The sequence below is a fragment of the Dama dama genome, chromosome 13 (assembly GCF_033118175.1).
Source record: "Dama dama isolate Ldn47 chromosome 13, ASM3311817v1, whole genome shotgun sequence".
Classification (NCBI taxonomy): domain Eukaryota; kingdom Metazoa; phylum Chordata; class Mammalia; order Artiodactyla; family Cervidae; genus Dama; species Dama dama.
The window spans coordinates 74,259,689-74,287,301 of NC_083693.1; the positions used below are offsets into that span (position 1 = coordinate 74,259,689).

General features: G+C 47.4%; 1 protein-coding gene across 4 annotated transcripts in view; it reads left to right on the top strand.

The window, feature by feature from the left end:
* Positions 1-27,613, top strand: part of TRAF3 (TNF receptor associated factor 3) — a 116,884-nt gene that overhangs the window by 63,650 nt on the left and 25,621 nt on the right. For all 4 annotated transcript variants that reach the window (XM_061159480.1, XM_061159478.1, XM_061159481.1 and 1 more), the window contains 4 exons: positions 21,690-21,935; positions 23,402-23,453; positions 26,320-26,424; positions 27,031-27,198. In XM_061159480.1, the coding sequence (XP_061015463.1) occupies positions 21,691-21,935; positions 23,402-23,453; positions 26,320-26,424; positions 27,031-27,198 (570 nt within the window). In that variant the 5' untranslated portion in view covers position 21,690. The remainder of the gene's footprint in view (positions 1-21,689; positions 21,936-23,401; positions 23,454-26,319; positions 26,425-27,030; positions 27,199-27,613) is intronic.

The window sequence follows — 27,613 nt, forward strand, 5'->3', positions numbered from 1 at the left end:
AACTAAAAGACTTGGACTAGAAACTCAGGGTGAGTTATTTTAGCTGAAAGAGACTGCAGATGAGGAAACTGTACCAAAGAGCATCTCATTGGCCACAGAGTGAGCACCCTATAACCAGGGTTGTGACGGTGCTGTGGAATTGGCAGGTATTGTTGAGTGAGTGATTGTGTGTCAGAATCAGGGAGGCAAGGGCAGGTCTGCCGTGGGAAGCTAGCCGGGTGATGGCGTCACTCCCCAAGATGAGAGCGGGTTGTCTCTGAGTAGGTTGAGGCCTGCCGAACAGCCATGGCAAGCACCGAGGACAGCAGATTCCATCTGGGCTGCCCTGACCACGGGGCTCCCATGCAGCTGAGGGGGAGTGGGTTGTCCAGGAGCTCCGTGGTGGAGCTCGGAGCAGGGACTCGTCTGATCGCCCAGCAGGACAGAGAAGGGGCCTGGATCAGCACCTGAACAGCTCCCACCTCTGCACCACCAGTGGCAAAGGGGAGCTGGTGAAGGAGCGCGGTCAGGAGCTCAGAGCTAAGAGCTACTGACTCTTGGCATCTCATGCCGTATCCTCCGAGTGATTTAGATATTGTAATCCACTCCTGAATGGCGCCATGTTTCATGCTTTTCACTCTGATTTCCTAGTAAAGTCAGCGCTTCAGGAAAGTGCGCCTTCTCACAGCCTGCAGCCCCAGAGCCTCCAGGCCGGGCCTGGCTCGGGGCAGCCTCTCCGGGAAAGGTGCTGCCTGCTCTGAGCCGCTGTCAGGCGGACGGAGCCCTCAGCTCCTTCCTGTCCAGATGGCTGGGCTCTGGCCCTGGTCCAGGCCTTGTTTAACATCCTGAGTCATTTGAACCGAGTGATATGGCAGTGCTAGGTCTCGGGCAGCTATTGTTTTCCTAAAGAATCTAAGACCAAGTTGCGTATTATGGTTTGATCAGGTTCCTTCCCAGCCGTCTGCCTGCGTCAGTCTCTCCCTCCCTCCTCCCTCTCTCCTGCGCGGGGCTTTCTCATGTGCGATGAGGAGCGGCCTGTTTGTCTGGGTCGGAGTCCAGGCCCCTCTGTGCTTTCCCAGTGAGTTAGCCGGGCGGCCCTGAGCAGAGCGTGGGCGCCAGGTGTCCTGAGCAGTCAGTGTCCCGAAATGTCCGCGTCACTGTGGACTGCCAGAGCGCTTTCTTAGCAACAGGGCACACCTGTCTGCCTGTGGCTTTCTCCCTTCCTTGGCCTCGCGTGGATGATGCTTTAATCTCCCTCCTGGGCTTGACGTGGAGCTGGTTTTCCTGCATCTCTGTTGTTTAGCACTTTCTTGCCGGCAGGAGCCATTTTCTTTGTTTATCTGATGCTTCCCTTTTTTGGTTTTCCCCGGGCTTTCCAGCCCTTGGAACACCCTTTTGTCAGCAGATGTGCATTTGTTTCCAATTTCTAATCTCCCAAGTGTAGCTCAACTTAAACCACCAAAGCAAGGAACATAAAATAAATTATCAGCGTAATGGAGATGTAGAGCAAAGTGAAGAGAACCCAATCTGACTCTTCACTGTGTTTCTGAGTATAGGTACACCTCAACTTGGCCAGCAAAGGTCCATATAGTCAAAGCTATGGTTTTTCCAGTGGTCATGTATACTGAGAGAGTTGGATCATAAGGGAAGCTGAGCGCTGAAGAATTGATGCTTTTGAACTATGGTTTTAGAGAAGACTCTTGAGAGTCCCTTGGACAGCAAGGAGATCAAACCAGTCAATCCTAAAGGAAATGAGTCCTGAATATTCACTGAAAGGACGGATGCTGAAGTTGAAACTCCAATACTTTGGCCACCTGATGCGAAGAGCCGACTCATTGGAAAGACCCTGATGCTGGGAAAGATTGAAGGCAGGAGGAGAAGGAGACAACAGAGGATGGGATGGTTGGATGGCATCACCGACTCTATGGACATGAGTTTGAGCAAGCTCTGGGAGTTAGTGATGGACAGGGAGACCTGGGGTGCTGCAGTCCATGGGGTTGCAAAGAGTCAGACATGACTGAGCAATTGAACTGACTGAGTGATACTGCAACTGAGTGAGGAGCTGGTTAGAAGCTAAAACTTTATGAAACCGATTTCTCAAATAGAGACTTTTTTCATTTGGATAAAAATATGGCCTCAAAATGAAGTAAGTTCATACCTAAACACATAGCAAGCAGTAAATAATATAGTAACAGAGCAGTAATTCTGCTCCGTTGGAAGCTGCAGCATCGGAATTCTGGCCCTGTGCACGCCGGGCCCCGAGTTCCCTGCCCACCTCCCCGCGGTGTGGGCCCAGGATGCCCACGCCCAGGTCGCTGCTTCCTGGGGCTCCGGTCCTGCCTCCTGTCGGGGTCCTCCGAGTGCACTGATGTGGGGGCCCGCTCTCGAGCCCACACTTGCCTTCACGGTCGCTCCCATGCTGTCTCCGCCTGGCATGTCTGCTGTTCCTGTTAGGCAGAACGTTCCTCTGTGTGTGGGAGCAAACATCCTCTTTCCAGACCTGACGCTGGGATGAGGCCGGGAAGGTGATGCGACGACTGGGCCCGGGGTTCCCACCTCCCCGTGACCCCGTGTGCTCACCGGAGCCATGTGCTTCCTGTCTGTGGGTGTTGCAACCCCTGAGCCACTTCCCCAGATCAGGCTGTCAGCACCGGTCTGCAGGTCCCTGAAAGCCACCTCCACCATCTCTTTAAGGCCTTTGACTGAGTTTGCATCATTTTTCTTCATCAGCACAATCATTATTTTAAGTATAATTTTTGTTAACCTGTAATTGTCACATCTAAACTTTAGGATTAAGGGGAAATTTAACTATTTTATACCCACGTATAAGTAAGTGAAATAAAGGTATTTATTTTAAGTCAGGAACTCTAGTCAAAGGTTTCCACAAGTCCCCCACTTTAGAAGCTTCCAGAGATGGGTCTTTGCTTACTCACCAGTGCTTCTGGTGGTCAGCGTCTGCGTGGGGCACACGTGGGCTTCCTGGCCACCCCCAGGTGGGTGTGAATGAACAGATATAGTTGTAGGTGAGAAATGACCATCACAGGTATTTTGGATAAAATTAGCAAGTTAATTTTGTGTGTTCGGTTTAGAGAGTGATAGTTAGAACCGAGGAGCTTTCTTTAACAGTGGCTTTTAGTTCGGGGGTCTTTGAGCATAGTGTCAGCTCTTGTTGCTGCTCTTACAGCACGTGTTGTTCCAGCTGAAGATCGGGATGGGGTTCTGCTATTTTTTTTGCCAGGGTCGGTGTGGAGTGGTTATGAAGCTCAGTGATGAAGAAAGAAATCAGAGTGTCTAAGCTCTTTAGACTTCATACTTTTCGTAAAAACTTTTTTTTTTTTTAACAGTTTTTTATTATGTAAAATGTCATTTAAACCATTCAAAATATACAGTTCAGTGGGTTTTATTTAGTATATTCACAGTGTTGTACGGCCATCATCACTGTTTCTAGAACATTTCCGTCCCAAGAAGAAACTCCCCTGGGTCTCTCTGTTAACTCTCCTCTCGTCTCAGCCCCTGTCAACCAGGACTCTACCCTCTGTCTCTGTGGATTTGCTTGTCCTGGACATTGCACACAAATGGAATCATGTGATATGTGGCCTTTTGCTCCTGGCTTCTGTTAATTTAGCATGACGCTTTCAAGGTTTTTCCATGCTGTATTATGTGTCGGCACTTTATTTTTTTATGGCTAAATAATAGTGCATCATATAGGCATATATAAATTTTGTATATCCAGTCATCTCTTGACGGACATTTGGACTGAACAGTTTTGTCTGTTTTGAATATTCCTGCTGTGAACATTCACGGGCAAGTCTTTGTGTAAATGTATGTGTTTCACTTCTTTTGGATATAGACACAAGAGTAGAATTGCTGGGTCATATGGTAACTCTGTTTAACTTTTTTGAGTAACTCCCCAATTGTTACCTACAGATGATGAACCATTTTATTATATTCAGCAATGTATGAGGGTTCCAATTTCTTCATATTCCTCACCAACACTTGAAGTTTTCCTTTTTTTTTAAATTACAGCCACACTAATAGCTGTGAAGTAGTACCTCATGTTGGTTTGTTTTTTTAATGGTAGTTTTTAAAAATTGACATGAAATTGACAGAACGTAAAATTAACCATTTTAAAGAGCAATTCACTGGCATATAGTACATTCACAGGTTGTAACCACAACCTCCTTCTGGTCCCAGACGTTCTCATTACCTCAGAAGGAAACCCTGAAGGCATTAAGCTGGTAATCCTCGTTGTCCTTCTCCTCATCTGCTAGGCAGCTACCAATCTGCTTTTCTGTCTCTGGATTTGCCTATTCTGTATGTTTCATATAAATGGAATCATGCGGTATGTGACCTTTTCTTTTTGACGTCTTTCACTAGGCATAATATTTTCCAGGTTCATCCATGTCGTGGCCTGTATCATCATCTCTTCATTTCTTTTTTATGGCTGCTAATTACACTCCCCACCCCCCATTTTGTTTATCTGTTCATCTCTTGATGCACATGTTTCTGCCTTTTGAGTACTGTGAATGGTGCTACTATAAACATGTCTGTACATATGTTGATTTGAGTACCTGTTTTCAGTTGTTTGGGGGATACACCTAAGAATGCAATTGCTGGGTCATATTGGCAATTCTGTGTTTAACTTTTTGAGAAACTGAAAATGTTTTCCACAAAAAACCAGTGCATTTTGTTTCCACCAGCAATATATGAGGGCATCAGTTTCTCTGCATTGTCAACAATGCTTGTTGTTTTACCTTTTAAAAAATCGTGGCCATTCTGGTGGGCTTGAAGTGATAGCTCACTGTGGTTTTGGTTTGTAATTCTCTAGTGACTCATGGTCGGAGAAGGCACTGGCGCCCCACTCCAGGACTCTTGCCTGGAGAATCCCAGGGACGGGGGAGCCTGGTAGGCTGCAGTCCACAGGGATGCTAAGAGTCTAGCACAACTGAGCGGCTTCACTTTCATTTTTCACTTTCATGCGTTGGAGAAGGAAATGGAACCCCACTCCAGTGTTCTTGCCTGGAGAATCCCAGGGACGGGGGAGCCTGGTGGGCTGCCGTCTATGGGGTCGCACAGAGTCAGACACGACTGAAGTGACTTAGCAGCAGCAGCAGCAGCAGTGAATCATGGTGTTGAAGATCTTTCCATGTGCTTATTGGCTGTTTCTATGTTTTTCTTGGAGAAATGTTTGTTCACATCCTTTGCCCATTTTTTAATTGAGTTGTTTGTCTTTTTGTTGTTGAGCTGTACGAGTTCTTTGTATATTCTGAATATTAGACTCTTATACATGGTTTGCAGAGTTTGTTCTTTGTTGTTTAGTCACTAAGTCGTGTCTGACTGTTTGCAACCCCATGGACAGCAGTCCACCAGGTTTCCCTGTCCTTCACTCTCCTAGAATTTGCTCATACTCAAGTCCATTGAGTCAGTGATGCCATCCAACCATCTCATCCTCTGTCGTCCCCTTCTCTTCCAGCCCTCAGTTGTTTCCAGCATTAGTGTCTTTTCCAATGAGTTGACTCTTCGCATCAGGTGGCCAAAGTATTGGCGCTTCAGCTTCAGCATCAGTCCTTCCAATGAACACCCAGGACTGATCTCCTTTAGGATGGACTGGTTGGATCTCCTTGCTCTCCAAGGGACTGTCACGAGTCTTCTCTAGCACCGCAGTTCAAAAGCATCTGTTCTTCAGCACTCAGCCTTCCTTAAGGTCCAACTCTCATATCCGTACATGACTACTGGAAAAAACACAGCTTTGACTATATGGACCTTTGTCAGCAAAGTGATGTCTCTGCTTTTTAATGCGCTGTCTAGGTTTGTTATAGCTTTTCTTCTGAGGAGCAAGCATCTTTTAATTTCATGGCTGTAGTCCCCATCTTTAGTCATTTTGGAGCCCAAGAAAATAAATAACTTTCTCCCATTTTTTTTGCATTTTTGGGTTCTTGATAGTGTCCTTTTATATACAAAGTTTTCAAATTTTATGAGGCCAATTTATCTTATTTTTCTTCATTGCTTGTGCTTTTGGGGTCCTGTCTAAGAATCCTTTGCCGGATCCAGCATCATCAAAATCTGTCCCTATGTTTTCTTCTAAACCTTATGGTTTTGCATGCATGCTGAATCACTTCAGTCATGTCCGACTCTTTGCAACCGTATGGACTGTAGCCCAACAGGCTACTCTGTCTCTGGAATTCTCCAGGCAAGAATACTGGAGTGGGTTCCATGACCACCTCCAGTAGACCTTCCTGACCCAGGGATCGAACCTGCATCTCTTAGATCTCCTGCATTGGCAGGTGGGTTCTTTACCACTAGCGCCACCTGGGAAGCCCTTTACGGTGTTAGTTCTTATATTTTAGTTGTTATATTTTAGCTTAGCGAGTTTAGTTGAACTCGCATGTATGGAGTGAGGCAGGGGTCTAAGTTCATTCTTCAACTTTGTTTTTCTTTTTCAATACTGTTTTGGCTCTTTGGGGTCCCTTTTGCAGTTCCATGTGAATTTTTTAAAATTTATTTTTAAGTGAGGGATAATTGCTTTACAGAATTTTAGGATCAGATTTCTCATTTCTGCAAAAGGCCACTGGAATTTTGATAGAGATTGCATTGAATCTGTAGATTGCTTTGGGTAGTATGTTTGTTATGGTTCTCTAGAGAAACAGAACCAGTAAGGTGTGTGTGTGTGTGTGTATGTGCGTGTGTAAAGAGATAGTTATTCTAAGGAATTGGGGTTCACACAATTACGGAGGCAGGCCAGTCCCAAAATCTGCCTTTTAAGTTGATAACTACAAGAGCCAGTGGCTTAGTTCCAGTCTGAGTCGAAAGGCCCAAAATCAAGAGGGCTAATGGTATAGTTCACTTCAGTTCAGTCACTCAGTCGTGTCCGACTCTTTGCAGCCCTAAAGACTACAGCACACCAGGCTTTCCTGTCCATCACCAACTCCTGGAGCTTGTTCAAACTCATGTCCATCAAGTTGGTGATACCATTCAACCATCTCATCCTCTGTCGTCCCCTTCTCCTCCTGCCGTCAGTGTTTCCCAGCATCAGGGTCTTTTCCAGTGAGTCACTTCTTCACATCTGGTGGCCAAAGTATTGGCACTTCAGCATCAGTTCTTCCAATGAACACCCAGGACTGATCTCCTTTAGGATGGACTGGTTGGATCTCCTTGCTGTCCAAGGGACTCTCAGGAGTCTTCTTCAACACCACAGTTCAAAAGCATCAATTCTTCCGCGCTCAGCTTTTTTTACGGTCCAACTCTCACATCCATACATGACTACTGGAAAAACCGTAGCTTTGACTAGACAGACCTTTATTGGCAAAGTAATGTCTCTGCTTTTTATCGGTTGTCTAGATTGGTCATAACTTTTTTTCCAAGGAGCAAGCGTCTTTTAATTTCATGGCTGTAGTCACCATCTACATTGATTTTGGAGCCCAAAAAAATAAAGTCTGTCGCTGTTTCCACTGTTTCCCCATCTATTTGCCATGAAGTGATGGGACAGAATTCCACATTCTTCATTTTTTGAACGTTGAGTTTTCAGCTAGCGTTTTCACTCTCCTCTTTCACCTTCATCAAGAGCCTCTTAGTTCCTCTTCGCTTTCTGCCATAAGGGTGGTGTCATCTGCATATCTGAGGTTATTGATATTTCTCCCGGCAATCTTGATTCCAGCTTGTGTTTCATCCAGTCTGGCATTTCTCATGATGTACTCTGCATAAAAGTTAAATAAGCAGGGTGACAATATACGGCCTTGACGTACTCCTTTCCCGATTTGGAACCAGTCCATTGTTCCATGTCCAGTTCTAACTGTTGCTTCTTGTCCTGCATACAAATTTCTCAGGAGGCAGGTCAGGTGGTCTGGTATTCCCATCTCTTAAAGAATTTTCCACAGTTTGTTGTGATCCACACAGTCAAAGGCTTTGGCGTAGTCAATAAAGCAGAAGTAGATGTTTTTCTGGAACTCTCTTGCTTTTTCTGTGATCCAGCGGATGTTGGCAATTTGATCTCTGGTTTCTCTGCCTTTTCTAAATCCAGCTTGAACATCTGAAAGTTCACGGTTCACATACTATTGAAGCCTGGCTTGGAGAATTTTGAGCATTACTTTGCTAGTGTGTGAGATGATTGCAATTGTGCAGTAGTTTGAACATTCATTGGCATTGCCTTTCTTTGGGATTGGAATGAAAACTGATGTTTTCCAGTCCTGTGGCCACTGCTGAGTTTTCCAAATTTGCTAGCATAGTGAGTGCAGCACTTTCACAGCATCATCTTTTAAGATTTGAAATGCTGAACTGGAATTCCATCACCTCCACTAACTATTCACAGTGATGCTTCCTAAGGCCCACTTGACTTCGCATTCCAGGATGTCTCGCTCTAGGTGAGTGATCTCACCATCATGGTTATCTGGGTCATGAAGATCTTTTTTGTATAGTTCTTCTGTGTTTTCTTGCTACTTCTTAATATCTTCTGCTTCTGTTAGGTCCATACTGTTTCTGCCTTTATTGTGCCCATCTTTGCATGAAATGTTCCCTTTCGTGCAGAAGGGACAGGAAGGGTGTGGTTTCTATCCAAAACCCAGGCTTCAGATCCAGGAAGAGCTGATATTTCAGTTTTAGTTTGAAGGCAAGAAAAAAAAGCCAGTGTGTCAATTTGAAGACAGGCACAAAGACTCCTCCTTACTTGGGGAAAGGGCAGACTTTTTTGTACTATTTAGGCATTTAATTGAATGAGGCTCCACATTAGGGAGGGCAGTCTGCTTTATTCAGTTTACCAATTTAAATGTTAATCTCTTCCAACGCCCTCACAGGAACACCTAGAATAATATTTGATCAGATATCTAGGCACCTTGTGACCTCAACAAGTTGACACATAAAATTAACCGTCAGAAGTAGTATTGCCATCATAATATTGTCTTCCGGTCCATGTACATAGATCTGTTTTGGAGCAGACAAATATCTTAACATTGAATGGTGTGTTCTTTCTTTCAGCAATTGTGAACAAATCTTTCACATATTGGTTAAATTTATTCCTAGGTAATGGATTCTTCTGGATGCTATTGTAAATGGAGTTGCTTTCTAAATCAGATTGTTTGTTGCTGTTGTATAGAAACAGAAATGATGTTTCTTTGTTGGCTTTTGTACCTTGCAACTTTGTTGAATTCTTTTATTAGTTCTAGGTACTTTCTTGTGAAGTCTTTGGGATTTTCTATACCTAGGATCATATCATCTGTGAATAGAGCTGGTTTCATTTCTTTCTTTCTAATTTGGATGCCTTTCATTTCATTTTCTTGCCTAATTGCTCTGGATAGAATTTCCATATAATATTGAGTAACAGTGGTGAAAGCTTGCATCCTTCTCTTATTCCTGATCTTTCACCATTAAACGTGGGTTTTTCACAAATAACTTTTATCCTTTATAATGTAAAGGAAAAGTGAAGATAAAAGTGTTAGTTGCTCAGTCATTTCCGACTCTTTACGGCCCCGTGAGCTATAGCCTGCCAGACTCCTCTGTCCATGGAATTCTCCAGCCATTCCCTTCTCTTTGCCCTTCTTTGACTCAGGAATCAGACCCAGGTCTCCTGCATTGCAGGTGGATTCTTTTACCATCTGGGCCACCAGAAAAGCCCCATGTCAAGGAAGTTCCCTCTTATTCCTAGTTTCTAAGGACTGTTCTAATGAAAGGATGTTTAATTTTGTCCACTTCTTTTTCTACACCAGTTGAGATGATCATGTGTATTTTACCCTTGTTCCATTACTGTGGTATATTACATTGATTGATTTTCTTATACTGAACCACTCTTACCTTCCTGGGACAAATCCCACTTGATCGTGGTGTAGAATACATTTAATGTGCTTTAGGGCTTAGTTTTTTAGTATTTTGTTGAGTCTTCTTCATTTTTGAAACATTTTGGGGGGGCAGGGACAGAGGATTCCTAGTTGATATTTTTTTCTTTCAGCCATTCAAATATATTATCCCATTGTCCTCTGTCCTCTATTGTTTCTGATGAGATGTCAACTGTTGATCTTATTGAGGAAGTCCTTTTATGTAAGGAATCATTTCTCTTGCTGCTTTCAAAATTTTCCTTCTTTCCTCCCGCAGTTCAATGATAATGTGTATTAGTATAGATCTCTTTGAGTTTAACCTACACAGAGTTTGTTGAGTTTCCTGAATGTGCAAATTAATATTTTTCATCAGAAATAGGAAATCCTTGTCCATTATCTTTTAAAATATTCTTTTCACCTTTTTGTCTCCCTCCTTTCCTTTCTGGGACTCCCAGAATAATGTATATGTTGGTATGATTGATAGTGCCCCATAGGTATCTAAGCTCTTTGCATTTATTATTTTTTCCTTCTGTTACTTAGACTGGATAAACTCAATTGTGTTGTCTTCAAATCTCAATTGACCTATCCTCAATTTCTCTAATTCTTTCTTCTTTCTACTCAGTTCTTCTGTTGAGCCCCTTTATTGAATTTTTCTTTTCCATTATTGTGCTTTTTCACTCCAGGATCTCCGTTTGGTTCCTTTTAAACTTTATTGATTTTTATTGATATTTTCTATTTCATGAGACATTGTTCAGATGGTTTCTTTTACTTTTTTAGACATGGTTCCCTTTATCTCTTTGAACTCATGTACAATTTTAAGTCTAATGTCTGGGTTTCCTCCTAGATAGTTTCTATTACTTGCTTTTTTTTTTTTTTTTCCCTGTTATCTTGCCTGACTTAGAATTTTTTTGTTGAAAATGGACATTCTGGATATTATAATATGGCAAATATGGAAGTGAGCTTCTCCCCAGTATTTCTTGCCACTTGTTTTAGTTACTGTTTGCATAAATGACTTTTTTGAGCTGATTTTGTAAAGTCCGTATTCTTTATCACGTGCAGTCACTGAAGTCTCTGTTCCACCAGTGTAGTAGTCAGCTAAGAATCACACAGAGATTTTCTTAAGTGCCTGGAACCAAAATAATCTCCGAATCTCTTCATACAGGGTATGTGTGAGTGTCAGGGTGTTTTGAGCACCCAGCCAGGCAGTTGACAAGTTTGGCTTAGCATCACTTCCTGCTTGTACAGAACCTGAAGGTCAGCTGGAGGTGAGAGTTCAGGGTCTTCTCAGATCTCTCCTGAGCGTGCACACAGCCCGGAGCATGTGCGTGGCCTTCTGGGACCCCAGTAACCCGTTGGAGCTCTTCAGAGCCCTCGTTTCCCAGCATTTCCTGTCAGTCTTTTGGTTTGTCTCTCGTTTTCTTCTACTATTACTGGTTGGCCCAGGCATCAGTGACTCATCCATTTGCCTGTGAGTGTTTTTAGGACAGCACCCCAGCCCCACCATGGCTGCCTCAGTGCTGGGAGAGTCCTGAGACTAATGAGGTCAAGCCGTTTGAGCGGGTCTTCTGGGGAGCCACCAGAGAGGTCGTAACTACTCCTGAAACTCTTTGCACATGAGTCTGTTCCCCTCCACCTGCCCCCAGCCTCCAGCCAGTCTCCGTGCTGGTATTGCAGGCATCTGTCTCCCAGGCCCCTGCCTCTTGGGGAGGGGGCCAGGGCTGGGGAAAGCCCCGCAGAGCTCACTGTCCACCGCGATGCAGCAGGTTTTTGTTGATTAAGCATCCCTCTGATTGCTGTAAGCTTTCTGTTTAGTTTTTAGAGTTCCACACAGGTTGTTTCTGACAGATCTCACCATCTGTTTTCTGGCTTTTATTGAAGGATGGACTTTTAGAGTTATGTACTCAGCCATCTTCACTGACATCACTCAACGTCTGTTCTTAACCTGGCGACCAATTTTGAATTTGCCTCATTTATGTCCACCCTACCTGATTTCAGAAAGGAGTTAAGTTGGCTTTCAATGGTGAACAGTATGAGAGATAAATTTTCATTAATATTCGTGTCCTCCCTTGTTGCTTTTGAAAACTGTGGTCCTGCAGATAGACGTTTTATCTCCTTTGGTGATGCTGAGGTTTTCATCCCCCTGCTACACAGATGGGAGGGCACCTGAAGTAGATTCACTCTGGTGGTTCTCCTGCCTGACCTTGTGTGTGGTCTTAGGGTGACACACCCACGGGCATCCAGCTTTAGCAGTGCTCCCTCTCACTACCGTCTACCTCTGGGCTGGTTGTGGAAAATTTGCCTCCAGTGATGGTCTTCCTAAATCCAAAAACTTCCTTTTCCTCAGGACACAGTCCGTGGATAATTGTCTTAAGACTTAAAGATACCATCCTGTTGTCTTAGTTGTTTTAGGAGGTGGTTAGGTGACTTGTATGCTTTAAATCAGAACTGGCTTCTTGTAGTCGCCTTGACCCTTGGCGGAGTCTGGGATCAGTAACCCTGAGAGGGTCCGTTCGTCCACCAGTCCTGGCACCAGGGAGGACTGTGGGCCAGCTGAGGCCCACGTCGGCCATCTCACCGATAGAGCAGGGTGTGGGCTTGCCCACTGGGCCCTGCTTGGGGTCCATGTAGTTTCTTAAACAAGCTCTTGTTTAGGTAGAATATTTCCCTTGAGTAATGTGAGTCTGTTCAACATAGGTGGTGACTCGTTATTTGAGCAGAACACCCTTTTTTGGGAAATGATTCTGTGTAGAACTGCTCTCAGTTCGGTTCCCTATATGTTAGGTTGTCCTTTTTCATCAGCATCACCCGTAAGCTCATCTGAATATTTTTAAAAGGCCAAGAGGTACAGATAAAGATATCCTTTAAAAGGATACATTTGACTACATTAAAATTAAGAACTTCATTTCATTAAAATGCAGAAAGTTAAAGTGAAGCCACAACCTAAGGGGAAAACATATACATATAACTAACAAAAGATTAGCAGTCAGAACATATGAATCACCCCTGCAAATCAATATTTTAAAAGACCAATAACCCAATTAAAAAACTCAGACACAGGCATTTCAACAGAAGGAAAAGCACAGGTGCCGGTGAGCATGTGAATATGCTAAACCTGTTTAATTACCAGAGTAAGGAAGAAAGGGACCCTCATACCTGCCAGATTGGTGGAAATTAAGCTGTCTAATGATGCCCAGTGTTGGTGAGAGGGTGGGTTAGCGAAGCTCGTGAACTGGCTGTGCCTACACCCTGCAGACCAGCCGTTCCTGTGAACTCTAGATGTGGAGTTCAGGGCAGGAGTTGGCAAATTCTTCTCTAAAGGGAGAAGTGGTAAATATTCCAGGCTTTGTGGGCAATGTATAAGGTCTTATCACATACTTGCCTTTGTTTCATTTGTTTGTTTGACTCTTTAAGAATGTAAAAAGCGTGTTAAGCTTGAGAGCCTAGCAGAAACAGGCTACTGACCATATATGACCCGCAGGTAACAGTTGCTTAACCCTAGTCCGGTGATCTCGAGTGTATACCGTAGAGAAATTTCCCCAGGACAGATGCTCTAAGATGTTCAGAACAGAGTGTCCATACTAGCAGAAAATGGAAGCAGTGTGATAAAAAGATAGGTACACTGTGGAATATTATATTTTAGTAAAAATTAATGAAATATGTCTACTACACACAGCACACATGGCGTAACACTGATATGACCCTGATGATGGAGGACTGCATATGGTTTATCATTTTTATGAGGTTAAAAAGAGGCGAAAATGTTTTGTTTAAGAAGAAAAATGTGTGATAGTAAGAGTAAGTACAAAGATAAGTACAAAGTTGAGGCTGACATTGGCTTTTGGAGTGAGGCAGGGGATGGCTGAGGTGGGGGGCACAGGGCGATGGTGACTGTCACGTGAGTGCTGGGTTCTGGGGCTTTGTTGATGCTGTATTCTTAACCTTGCGTGGATATTGCACAGAACCGTTTTTATGTGTCTGGTACACACAGTACATTTTCTTGAAAGGCAGAGAAGGGTGTCAGCCAGGGAGGACTTAGAGCCCACCCCGCTGCTCTCCGTGAAGTGGCCCTTCTGTACCGGCGTTGTACTGAGTTGACCAGCTGGGAAGGAGGAGGCAGGTGGCCCGCAGGCGTTGGGCAGTGGCCGCCAGCACGGCCTGCCAGAGCCATGAAGAGATGCGCCGGGGCACAGCCCGCTCCCTTGGGTGGCGACCGTGAGCTCGCCGGCCCGAGCACACCCTGCCCCTTCCCCAGCGATGGTCTTGGCGCCCTTGTCCGAAACCAGCTGGCCATAAATGTGAGCATTTCTGTCTGGACTCTTGGTTCTGCTTCATTGACTGTCTGTCTGTCCTTCTTACCACTACTACAGTATCCTGATTCATCTGTAGTAAGTTTTGAAATAAGGAAGTGTGAGTCTTCCGACTTGGTTCTTCTTTTTCAGGATTGTTTTGTCTATTGTGAGTCCCTCATATTTCAGTGTGAATTTTAGGTTCAGCTTATTAATTTTTGCAAGAAAAACCCCAGCTAGGACTCAGTATGGGTTGGGACAGGTTTGTAGGTCAGGCTGAGTAGTAGGGCCACCTGAGCCATGTTAAGGGTTCCAGTCCGTAAGTATGGAAGCTTTCCGCTTAGGATAAAAAACAGTGTTTTATCATTTTCAGAATATATTTTATTATTTTTGATACTCTTATAATCGGATTGCTTTCTCAATTTTATTTTTGAATTGTTCACTGCTAGTGTATAGAAATGCAACTGGACTTTATATGTTGATATCAAGCTCCGGGAGATGGTGACGGACAGGGAAGCCTGGCGTGCTGCAGCCCACGGGGTCTCAAAGAGTCAGACACAGCTGACTGACTGAGCTATTATATCCTGCAGCTTTACTGAGCAAGTTTATTAGTTCAGCTTGTTTTTAGTTGGTTCCTTAGTATGTCCTTTGCACAGGATTATGTCATCTGAAAATGGAAATAGTTTTACTTCTTCTTTCCAGTCTGGAAGCTGTTTATTTCTTTTTTTTCTTGCCTAATTGCTGAGCAAGGGCTTTTTGACAAGGCTTTAAGCTGTCCAGAGTGAGGAAGCAGCTGATCCCCGTGGACTCCCCGACCCAGCGGGAGGAGAGTGTTTTTTGGGTGTAGTGCTGCAATTTGCAGAGGGATCCTGCATGTAATACCTCAGTGATGCCTGAAAATGCCAGAGAATTAAGGGCGCCATCTGCTTTTCACGGGAAAAGAAAAACTGAGGCTTCAAGGATGAACGCTGTGCCTGAGGACCTGCCTCAGGGCGGGAGCACCAGGCCTGCCTTCCCACCCAGGCCACTCCCAGCCCCTGCCTGTCCGACCCTCCCTGGAGCCCCCAGGACCTGGCCGCCCGCCACTCCCACCCAGCCGTGCTGGCTGTGTCTCTCTGCCTTGTCCTCCGCCAGAACTGGGATCATCCTGCCCCAGGTCCCACTCGGGAAGCCCGTCTCCCCAGCACAGGGTGCAGGCCTCCCAGTCTGAGCATCTGCAGCCTCTGTAAGCTCTCAGGGGGTGCTGCCCGCTCCTGCCGCTGTCCCCCCTGCTGACCCCTGAGTGCCCCCCTTCCTCACGACTCTCGCAGAGCTCCTGAGGGGCGGGGACAGGACAGTCCCTCTCACCTGCTCGCCCTGACAAGCAAGGCACAGTGCCGTGTGTATGCTGGAGCTCCCCAGTTACCTACTGAGATGGAACGCGGTTGGTTCGGCAGCCCCTGCAGAGCCGCTCCCCCGAGGCCTCTCCGCCCGGTGGGAGGCCAGTGGTGGGCCGTCCCGCGTGGCCTGGCCGTGCCTGCTGGCGGCTCTCAGGAGGCGAGCACCCGTGGGAGAACCTGAGACTTGCCCACGCGTGGCCAGCAGGGCCTCCAGAAAACACGGCTGAGGCTGAAATAAAGTCAGAGCTTCAGTGTTGGAGCAGAACCGGCTGTTGTCCTCTAAAACAATGTTTGTTTAACAGTTTACTAACCACTGGAGGAAGTATCCAATGGACAACCTTTTTAGAAAGATACTGGGCAGTGATCGTATACGGACATATGTCTGAGCAAACTCAGGGAGATAGTGAAGGACAGGGGAGCCTGGCGTGCTGCAGTTCATGGGGTCACAAGGAGCTGGACACGACTTTAACAATCGAATAACGATGTATTTTTAAAACTGACGTGACGTTTGACCCAGCAGCCGTGTTTCTGCGTCCTTGCCTCAGTGCGGAGATGCGTTCAGGAGTGTTCTCTGCAAGTTGTTTATAGCATCAGCTTAGACCAGCCTCGCGGTCCGTGAGCAGAACTGGGGAACCCCACGTGGAGTGCCATGTGGCCCTTCCCCGTGATGCGGTGTCTATTTACAGGCCGCTGTGGAGAAATGCCCGGGATGCGCTGTTGGTGCTGACAGGAGAGCCGTAGGCTAGTCTGCACGTGTTGCACACGCAGCATGGTTTGTGTGGAGGAAGGAGGAGACGGGTGTCTGCACGCTCGCACGGACACCAGCAGAGCGTCTGCCCCTGGGCCCCATGGTCTTCTCTGCGAGCGTGTGGTGTTCCAGAGAAATCTTCCCGAGGCCCTTCCCCAGCACAGGGCACAGCCACTTCTTACATTTAAAGTGTACGACGCTACGTGTTAACGTCACACATTAACCAAACCTAAATGGAACTGGCTTAAACACTTACTTTGAAATGTTCTTTGTTTAGATTTTAAATTGAAATATTATTCACATACCATAGAGTCCGCCCCCTTTAAAGCGTACGGTTCACTGGTTTTTAGTCTCTACACAGAATGTGCAGTCACCCAGGAAGCCTGGTTCCCATTAGTAGGTGCGCCCACTCCCCCGCCCCTGCTGACTGAGAACCTGCCCTGGGGCTCTGGGGTTTGCCTCTTCTGGAAGCGTTGTGTTCAGATTGTCTTCTCTGACCTCACTTGCGAATATTCAAGGAGGGCTGATGCTTTTCCTGTCTGTGCTGCCCAGGTGCTTTCTTTCCCCTCCATCCCTGGAAGCTCGTTATCCAGCCAGCAACTCAGCTCAGGAATGGGCCGTGCATGGGGCGGGGTGGGGGCCCTGGGCGGGGTTTTGAGGGGCCCTTGGGGTGTGTGGCATAGGTGCCCAGTCAGCACCCCACATTCCAGGGGAGTCCTGACAGGCCTGCACTCTGCCTTTCAGGACAGGCTGCAGGGAGCTTCTCCTCATGTGCTTGCGATTCTGGGCGTGTGTGCGCTTGTCTTCAGTTCAGTTCAGTCGCTCAGTCGTGTCCGACTCTTTGTGACCCCATGAATCGCAGCACGCCAGGCCTCCCTGTCCATCACCAATTCCCAGAGTTTACTCAAACTCATGTCCATCAAGTCGGTGATGCCATCCAGCCATCTCATCCTCTGTCATCCCTTTCTCCTTCTGCCCCCAATCCCTCCCAGCATCAGAGTCTTTTCTAATGAGTCAACTCTTTGCATCAGGTGGCCAAATTATTGGAGTTTCAGCCTTAGCATCAGTCCTTCCAATGAACACCCAGGACTGATCTCCTTTAGGATGGACTGGTTGGATCTCCTTGCAGTCCAAGGGACTCTTAAGAGTCTTCTTCAACACCACAGTTCAAAAGCATCAGTTCGTCCGCACTCAGCTTTCTTCACAGTCCAACTCTCACATCCATACATGACCACTGGAAAAACCATAGCCTTGACTAGACGGGCCTTTGTTGGCAAAGTAATGTCTCTGCTTTTTAATATGGTATCTAGGTTGGTCATAACGTTCCTTCCAAGGAGTAAACGTCTTTTAATTTCATGGCTGCAATCACCATCTGCAGTGATTTTGGAGCCCAAAAAAATAAAGTCTGACACTGTTTCCACTGTTTCCCCATCTATTTGCCATGAAGTGATGGGACCGGATACCATGATCTTAGTTTTCTGAATGTTGAGCTTTAAGCCAACTTTTTCACTCTCCTCTTTCACTTTCATCAAAAGGCTTTTTGGTTCCTCTTCACTTTCTGCCATAAGGGTGGTGTCGTCTGCATATCTGAGGTTATTGATATTTCTTGATTACAGCTTGTGCTTCTTCCAGCCCAGCGTTTCTCATGATGTACTCTGCATAAAAGTTAAATAAGCAGGGTGACAATATACAGCCTTGACATACTCCTTTTCCTATTTGGAACCAGTCTGTTGTTGCATGTCCAGTTCTAACTGTTGCTTCCTGACCTGCACACAGGTTTCTCAAGAAGCAGGTCAGGTGGTCTGGTATTCCCATCTCTTAAAGAATTTTCCACAGTTTACTGTGATCCACACAGTCAAAGCCTTTGGCATAGTCAATAAAACAGATATATATGTCAATAAAAGCAAGGAACTCTCTTGCTTTTTCAATGATCCAGCGGATGTTGGCAATTTGATCTCTGGTTCCTCTGCCTTTTCTAAAACCAGCTTGAACATCTTGAAGTTCACAGTTCACATACTATTGAGGCTGGCTTGGAGAATTTTGAGCATTACTTTACTAGCGTGTGAGATGAGTGCAATTGTGCAGTAGCTTGAACATTCTTTGGCATTGCCTTTCTTTGGGATTGGAATGAAAACTGACCTTTTCCAGTCCTGTGGCCATTGCTGAGTTTTCCAAATTTGCTGGCATATTGAGTGCAGCACTTTCACAGCATCATCTTTCAGGATTTGAAATAGCTCAACTGGAATTCCATCACCTCCACTAGCTTTGTTCGTAGTGATGCTTTCTAAGGCCTACTTGACTTCACATTCCAGGATGTCTGGCTCTAGGTGAGTGATCACACCATTGTGATTATCTGGGTCATGAAGATCTTTTTTGTATAGTTCGTCTGTGTATTCTTGCCACCTCTTCTTAATATCTTCTGCTTCTATTAGGTCCATACCATTTCTGTCTTTTATCGAACCCATTTTTGCATGAAATGTTCCCTTGGTATCTCTAATTTTCTTGAAGAGATCTCTAGTCTTTCCCATTCTGTTGTTTTCCTCTATTTCTTTGCATTGATCGCTGAGGAAGGCTTTCTTATCTCTCCTGGCTGTTCTTTGGAACTCTGCATTCAAATGGGAATAGCTTTCCTTTTCTCCTTTGCTTTTTGCTTTTCTTCTTTTCACAGCTATTTGTAAGGCCTCCTCAGACAACCATTTTGCTTTTTTGCATTTCTTTTCCATGGGGATGGTCTTGATCCCTGTCTCCTGTGCAGTGTCATGAACCTCCGTCCATAGTTCATCAGGCTCTCTGTCTGTCAGATCTAGTCCCTTAGATCTGTTTCTCACTTCCACTGTATAGTCATAAGCGATTTGATTTAGGTCATACCTGAATGGTCTAGTGGTTTTCCCTACTTTCTTCAATTTAAGTCTGAATTTGGCAATAAGGAGTTCATGATCTGAGAGCCAGCTCCCGGTCTTGTTTTTGCTGACTGTATAGAACTTCTCCATCTTTGGCTGCAAAGAATATAATCAGTCTGATTTCAGTGTTGTCCATCTGGTGATGTCCACGTGCAGAGTCTTCTCTTGTGTTGTTGGAAGAGGGTGTTTGTTATGACCAGTGTGTTCTCTTGGCAAGACTCTATGAGCCTTTGCCCTGCTTCATTCTGTACTCCAAGGCCAAATTGCCTGTTACTCCAGGTGTGTCTTGACTTCCTACTTTTGCATTCTAGGCCCCTATAATGCAAGGGACATCTTTTTTGGGTGTTAGTTCTAAAAGGTCTTGTAGGTCTTCATAGAACCGTTCAACTTCAGCTTCTTTAGCGTTACTGATTGGGGCATAGGCTTGGATTACCGTGATATTGAATGGTTTGCCTTGGAAACGAACAGAGATCATTCTGTCATTTTTGAGATTGCATCCAAGTACTGCATTTCGGACTCTCTTGTTGACCATGATGGCTGCTCCATTTCTTCTAAGGGATTCCTGCCCACAGTAGTAGATATAATGGTCACCTGAATTAAATTCACCCATTCCAGTCCATTTCAGTTCGCTGATTCCTAGAATGTCGACGTTCACTCTTGCCATCTCCTGTTTGACCACTTCCAATTTGCCTTGATTCATGGACCTAACATTCCAGGTTCCTATGCAATATTGCTCTTTACAGCATCGGACCTTGCTTCTATCACCAGTCACATCCACAACTGGTTGTTGTTTTTGCTTTGGCTACATCCCTTCCTTCTTTCTGGAGTAATTTCTTCACTGATCTCCAGTAGCATATTGGGCACCTACCAACCTGGGGAGTTCATCTTTCAGTATCCTATCGTTTTGCCTTTTCATACACTTCACTTGTCTTAAGCAGCCTGTAAAAACCAAGGATCCAAACCTGTGTTCTTCACTTGTCTGTACAGAGGACATGTGACCTCTACCTAGTTATAGGTAAACCAACAGTTATTGTTCATCATTAGCTTCATCCTGAGTTGGCTCTTATATTTGAAATAGGAATTCACAACCAAAGAGTCAAACATGTCTCACTGAGAACTGTTTATCTATGGAACACACGTTTCTCACGCATTATAGGATAAAATACTAAACCACAGTTGCAAGTAGCGTCTGATCTAAGCAAAGGTTTTCAAGGCATGAAGCCATGAGATCAGTTCTGAAAACTGAGGTTTTTCTTTCTTTTTTCTGGCTTCACAGAAATACAGTTTGCTGTGAGTGGCCCAGACCTCACCTTTCCCTCTGTTAACTCAGCAGATGTGTAACGAGAACCTTTCACCTCGGGCCCCAGTGGTTCCAGGTGCCCAGGGTTTGTTCAACAAAGCAGATCCAAACCCACGCCCTGCCTCAGGGACTGCGGCAGTAAATAAGCCACAAGCAGCAGTCTTGGGAGGGTGGGCCTTGGGGGTGGGCAGCGAGTGGGCTGACCAGGGTGGGCTCCGTGAGAAGGCGGGAGGCGTGCGGAGAGGAGGGTGGCGGAGCCGGGGTCAGCATTTGCAGGAGGGCAGGGCGGGAGACCTGTGGCAGCAGACCGACTCCTGGTTGACCCGTTTCCCAGACCGGCACCTTCCTACTTAGCGTCTTGACAGACAGGATTCTAATCAGTGAATTGGTGAGCAAAGGGTTGCTGGTCTTTTTGGGTCACTTTGAAATCTTTTTTTTTTGTGGTGTCGCAAATAGATGCCACAGGAGGCTCCCGCGCTTTGCACAGTAGTATGTGTTTTGTTAAAAGTGACCCCCGTGTGGCTGGAACACGGGTCATGTGCCTGTCACGGGCTCTGCCTCCTGCGTGGTTCCTGCACGTCCCGGCCATGGGCACGCCTCCCTTCGGCCCTGTCCGGGGGCGGGAAGAGGCGACGTGGCCTCTGTCCCCGGCCCACCCAGGTGCCCTGGGCCCAGGGGTGCAGCGTGCCCCGTTCCCGCAGAACCCGCATCCAGCCCGGCCTCACTGGCTGGGGGCCTTGGGCTGAGGGGGGCGGGGGGTGGGTGGATGGATGCCTAGCACCTCATAAGGAGAAGGCGTTTGGCCCTGATTTGTGTCAGTCGCAGAAATAGATGGATTGAGCAGGAGCTCAGCTGGTTTTGAGAGACCGGTGAGTTTTGAGTGGAGCTCCTACTTTGCCGGGACGGAGCCTCGCAGGTGGGGACCGGCCACGTGTCACCGTGCGGTTGGCCAGTCCCAGAGTCCCCGCCGGCGTCCAGTCCCAGGCACCTACCTGGTCCTGCATACCCAGGGCGGCCTCCGAGGCTGCAGGGCGGGCTCGAGAACGGGACCAGGCAGCCCACCCAGGGGAGGTGGTCGCTGGGTGACAGGAGCTGCACCATCAGAATGGTCTGTAGAATGTGAAGTGATGCAGAGCCTCATCTGCATTTTAAATTAAAGAGCCTTAACAATGCAGTCTGCGCCTTGCAGCAGGTCCCCGGGTGGGAGGCCTGCGGGGAGCCTCGGCCAGCTTCCCCGGGCCCACGCCCCCACCTCCCCCCGCCGGTGTCCCCGCTCTGATGGACCCCCTTCTCCTAGGATGGAGCCCAGTAAGAAGCTGGATGCGGCCAGTGCCCTGCCTGCCAACCCCCCGCTGAAGCTGCACCCCGAGCGCGGAGGCGGGCCAGCCGTGCTGGTCCCCGAGCAGGGCGGCTACAAAGAGCGCTTCGTGAAGGCCGTGGAGGACAAGTACAAGTGTGAGAAGTGCCGTCTGGTGCTCTGCAGCCCCAAGCAGACCGAGTGCGGGCACCGCTTCTGTGAGACCTGCATGGGCGCCCTGCTCAGGTGGGTGCTGCAGACTCGGGGCGCCCCTCCCCAGCGCCCCCCGCGAGGCCTCTCCCCTGGGGCCCCTGGCCTCTGTCCGTGGGGCCCAGTTTTGCTGGAGGCGCTCACGTTCTGGGGAGGAGCCACCCCGTCCACCAGCAATGGTGGTGCCCTTCGGGGCGAGCCCCCAGGATAGGGGTGTGCAAGGGGCTCGGGATGTGGCGGGCAGGGCCTCGGTAAGGACAGGATGCCCTGGAGCTGAGTGTCAAGGAGCTGCAGCAGCCCTCGCAGGCCTGTTGTTGTGAACTAACACCACTCAAACCCCCCGCGTCAGGGAGGCTGGGGTTGTACAGCAGAGCGAGCTGGTTCATCCCGTGGGTTTTGCCCGGCGGGGCGCTGGGCACCGCGTTCAGCCTGGGCCCCGCCAGCGGCGGGAGCCAGAAGGCAGCCTCCCTGCCCAGGGCCCCCTCTGGGGACGTGCGTCTGAGCTCGCGTCCTGTTCCCCCAGACTGAGGACTCAGCTCTGGAACGAGCTTGGTGACGGCGGCGCAGCCCCAGGGCGCCTGCTGTCCCTGCGGGCCGGGGCAGGCCGGGACAGTGTCTCTCTTAGTGTCCTCCTCTGCTCCTGGCGCTCCTCCTGCTCCGAGTTTGGCAGGTGTCAGGGGATCCCGCCCGCGGCGGAGCGGTGCCTAAGGACTCTGAACGAGGCCCAGGATTAAAACAGGTGAGCACGGACTCCAGGCTCCGTGCTGGTGAAGTCTGGATGAGCGAGCTGTCACTTTAAAGCCTGTTAATCGGGTCCCCCCGCCCACCTGCCTGGCCCCCAGGCCTGGACGCCAGGTGCCCCCAGGCTGTCGAGGGCAGGGGCCCTGGAAGGAAGGAGCACTCAAAATTAGTTTTTTATTTTTAATCTCTCAGAGGTGGTTTCCAGCACAGGATGGGGGTGAACGAATCAAGTCCAAAAAAGGGCAGCTAGGGAGCAGTGGCTCGTGTCCTGAGTTTGGGGACAAGAATCATGTAGGAGACTCGTGGTCTCTGGAGACAGGCTCAGCTTTCGATTCCCACAGGACTCAAGTCCGTGGAACTCCATCAGCTTTTCAGCAGCTGTGAAGGAGACAGCCTGCGGATCCAGCACTGTTCAGAGGCCCTCCTGGGAGCTGGGGACATTCACGCCATAGAGCCCCTCTGCAGGGAGCTGCTTTTGGTTTCTGAAATGAAATTTCACTTTTAATTGAAAGGGACTTTCCAAAAGGGACTGATTTAAGCTGTTCTGCTAAAAAACTTCCTTATGAAAAATCACTACTAAAAAAGAATCTTAGCCCTTTTCTCCCATTTAGACCATATTTAAGCCAAACTCATCCTGGCATTCTGAAGCTGCTCCGAGCTCCGCACAGCAGACACGACCCCAAAGTGAATGGCTCAGCGTTCCCAGTGCTCCCGGAGAAGGTGCTCGCCCTCTAACACATTTACTGTGTCTCTCCCCTCAGCTCCTCCAGCCCGAAATGTACTGCTTGTCAAGAAGTCATCATCAAAGACAAGGTATTCCTGGTTTTTCACAAGCTGTTTGGTCACCGTGTTGCGCTGGGGGTGCCTGCCGTGAGGTCTGCGTTTTGCATGCTGGCTGTGATGGCTGGCGGAGCAGGGTCTAGCACCCCAACACACCCAGCAGACACTCTGGGCCGGTGCTTCAGCCCCCGGGCCTGGCTCCTCCCCTGGGTTGGTCACGATTTCATGTTCCAAGACCCCGGGTGGGGGATGTGCACTGTCATCCCGGGCCCTCCTCCCAGATGGCTACACTTAGCCTTCCGGTTGGCGCTGGTCTGCGGGCCCCACCGAATGTGCTCTCTCCCTGCCCCCACACAGCGTCTTGAAGTCTTTAGACACGTGTGCTTGCAGCCCTCCCCTCCACTGTGTGGCCAAGGGTGCCTCAGAGCTCGTGAGGGCCCTGCAGCCCAGCACCCAGGGGCCCAGGCCCGTCTCACCGACTGTGTGGTCTTCTGCACCTTGCCAAGCCCTCCTGGGCACACTTCTCGTTTAAAACCACCCGTTCTTGAAGTACTTAAAAGATCAATAAAAATATGTGGTTCTGATATTCTGATTAATGAACTTAACCATTTTTTAAGTGTAGGCCATTAAATTGTACAGTGAAGTTCTCACTTGGGTTTTCCCGTGGCCTTTGCTGTCCAGTGGCGCCGGTGAGCGTGGGGCTTGCTGGTGACAGGGACCCAAGGGCTGCCAGGGTGGGCCCCAGCGTCACCTGCTCTGGGCAGGTCAGAGACAGAATTGTCCGAAATCCGCATATCTGTGCCTCCTCAGCATTTACCTGCCCAGCAGTAGGGAGGGGATTGTTTGGAAGAAACACAGGTCACGCAGCTCTACCCCTTGTCTTAACACAGCAACCTGTTACCGTGTATCTAACCAATGTGACGAGCTTCCCCAGTAGCTCAGTGGTGAAGAACCCACCTGCCAGTACAGGAGACGCGGTTTCAATCCTTGGGTCAGGAAGACCCCCTGGAGGAGGAAATGGCAACCCACCCTGGTATCCTTGCCTGGGAAGTGCCTATGGACAAAGGAGCCTGGTGGGCTACAGTCCATGGGGTCACAAGAGTCAGACACGGCTGAGCAACTAAATAACAACAAAGCAATGTGACTGAGAGAGGAGGTTGAAACGACAGGCTGAGATCAGCTTTTTAGTGCCTCGTTTCATCATTCAGAATTGTCATCCCTATTTTTCAGTGGCATTGATAGCTGAAAAACAATTATGGAATTTGATGAAGAATCGTAAGTGAGACTGAATAAGCCAGGAATCCTCGTGGGGAATTGTAGGTCTGGTTGGGACGTGGGAGATTGACCTCAGCCACTGGGCAGGTCACTGAGGATGGGGCTGCCCCAGGGCCTCTGCTTCCCCTTCTGTAAAATGGGATGGTTGCAGAAATGGTACAAGCTCTTTCTCAGTCCTGAAGTTCTGTACTTTTATTGTTCTTACGTTTTCAATCTATGTTTTTTCCTCCTTAAGTTATGAAGTTATGTTAGTCATTCAGTTGTGTCAGACTCTTTGTGACCCCATGGACTGCTGCCCACCAGGCTTCTCTGTCTGTGGAAGTCTTCAGGCAAGAATACTGGAGTGGATTGCCATTCCCTTCTCCAGGGGATCTTCCCAACCCAGAGATCCAACTTGGGTCTTCTGCATTGCAGGCAGATTCTTTACCATCTGAGCCGCTAGGGAACCAAAGTTAAGCTCAAGTGATTTAAGAAACTTAGGGAATTCCCTGGTGATCCAGCAGTTAAGGCTCCATGCTTCTGCTGACGTGGACCCGGGTTCAGTCCCTGGTCGGAGAACTAAGATCCCACAAGCCATGAGGGGCGGCCCAGAGGAAAGAAAAGAAACTTAATGGCACAGAAGGATCACTTTCTGTGATCACGTGATTTCTTACTGGTTAAAAATACCTGTTCTGTTGACTTCAACATCTTAAATTATGACCTTTTAAAAAAAAGTCATGTTTACCTAAGATTAGATTTGGCTCCATATTAATTTATTTTTAACTCTTAGCAGCTGTTGATTCTATTTCTTTGCTTGTGAAGTCAAGAAGGGTCTGTTGAGCTCTCTGGTTTTCTGCTGTTACAGAGCATTAGTGTGTGGGAGTTTCTTAGAAGCGCCTGAGTGCTAGGATGGTGTAACTTGTATTGTTAGAAGGAGTGAGAGTACTTGTTTTCTAAGGGAAAAAGAAAATTAAAGGAAGGTTTTCATTTTCAAAGGGGAACATTTTCATTGTTGGATTAACTATATCTTTGCAACATGTTTTTAAAAGTTTCTTAAATAGCAAGCTAATGCCTTCTTTTTGGTGAAAAATGAGTTAGTTACAAGTGATACAGCCTTCAGAGCAGGAACCAAGATAAATGTACAAACCGTCTGCAGCTCATTGTCTTTTATGGTTGTTTCTCTGTTTCCCCCAGCAAGGATCTAGCAAGGCCTCGAGCTGTAGCACCCGCTCCCACCACCCCGTTCCTCCATGGGAGGTTCCACTCCCAGCAAGGCTGGAGCCTGGGAGTGTCCAGGATCCAAGTGTGAACTCGGTCCTGGTGTGGGCTTGTCTTGAGAATGTCAGAGTCCATCTAAAATGTTTGGATGCTCCAAAGTGATCTTCAGTTGTTCAGTATAATTTGCTTTCTTTGGGTTTATCCATTGAAAGCTGGTAGTTAAGGTTGTATCATGTAAACTGTGTCTCTTGGTGGGGATGGCTCCTTCATTCTACTCACTTAGACGTTAAAACGGTCCTTAGTGCTTTCTGAGCCCTCTTCAGGGATGTGCTCATGACTTTTTAGAGTGGTTTTGCCTTGTCTAAAGTAGCAGCATGCGGAGATTAAGAAATCTTAATCCTCTAAAATAGCTATCTTTCAATTTCAGGTGTTTAAGGATAATTGCTGCAAGAGGGAGATTCTGGCCCTTCAAATATTCTGTCGGAACGAGGGCCGGGGCTGTGCAGAGCAGTTGGCCCTGGGGCACCTGCTGGTGAGTGCAGCGAGACGTCCAGAAACACCGGTCCCCGGTCAGCACGGCGGAGCCCCTAAGGCCATGTTTGCATTCATCTTTCAGACACAACCAAGTAGGAGAAGAGGCAGAGCCACCTGGGTGTCAGTGTTGTTTTTATGACATCACAGACAGAGATGTCCATTGGTTTTTGAGCACCCTACCGTATTTAGAGTAGAAAGAAATCTGAATTGAGTGTTAATTATAGAAGGCCCATTTAAACCTTCTCCTTTTTATAACCATAAAATTCCATGTAACTTCTTTTTTTTTTTCTGATTACTGTCATATTTAATCCTGGAAGGATATTTGAATTAGAACAAAACGAAGTCCTTGGTGGATAACTATTTATTTATCCAGGAGGAAAGGCTAATTGACTGAGTTCTTCAAAAGCAGTATGGTTTGAGTAATCACTCAGTGGAATATGAAGCTCAGCACCTCTTGATATGTCTGTCGGTCTCCTCCGAGAGGAGCTGGTGGAGCAGCAGATGGAGACGCCTGTGTAGGATTTGACTGCACAGAGGCTAGAGTTGGTATTTCAGACTGGAGGTCTGCCGGTGAAGAGCTCCAAACGAACTGTCTGCCTTCCAGGTTCATCTGAAGAATGACTGCCAGTTTGAGGAGCTCTCATGTGTCCGTGCAGACTGCAAAGAGAAAGTCCTGAGGAAAGACCTGCGCGACCACGTGGAGAAGGCCTGTAAATACCGCGAGGCCACGTGCAGTCACTGCAAGAGCCAGGTCCCGATGATCACGTTGCAGGTGCGGTGTTCTCTCGCTCCCCGCCTTGCGCTCCGTCCAGGTGCCGTTTCTCCACAGAACAGCTTGCCAAATGACTGTTCTCAGAAATAGAGAAAAAAGATAGGCGTAACTAGCAATTTTCATCTGACTTTGTTTCAGAGCTAAGCTGTATTTGTTTTGCCCATTTTGATTTATGCAATTAGCATTTGCCGTTGCCTTGATCGACTGTCATTTGGGGTGTCAAAAAAAAAAAAAAAGAATGAAGACTGATTATTCAAAAAAAGGTAGAATTTTCCACTTGTCCCAGGGAATAGCCTCAAAATCTTGCTGGATCACGTAACCATTCTATGGCTCTGAGACTGTAACCATCACTCCAGCAGGGTGATTTATCCCTCTTTACTGAAGTACAGCTGTCTCTCTTGGGGAGAGAGGAGAA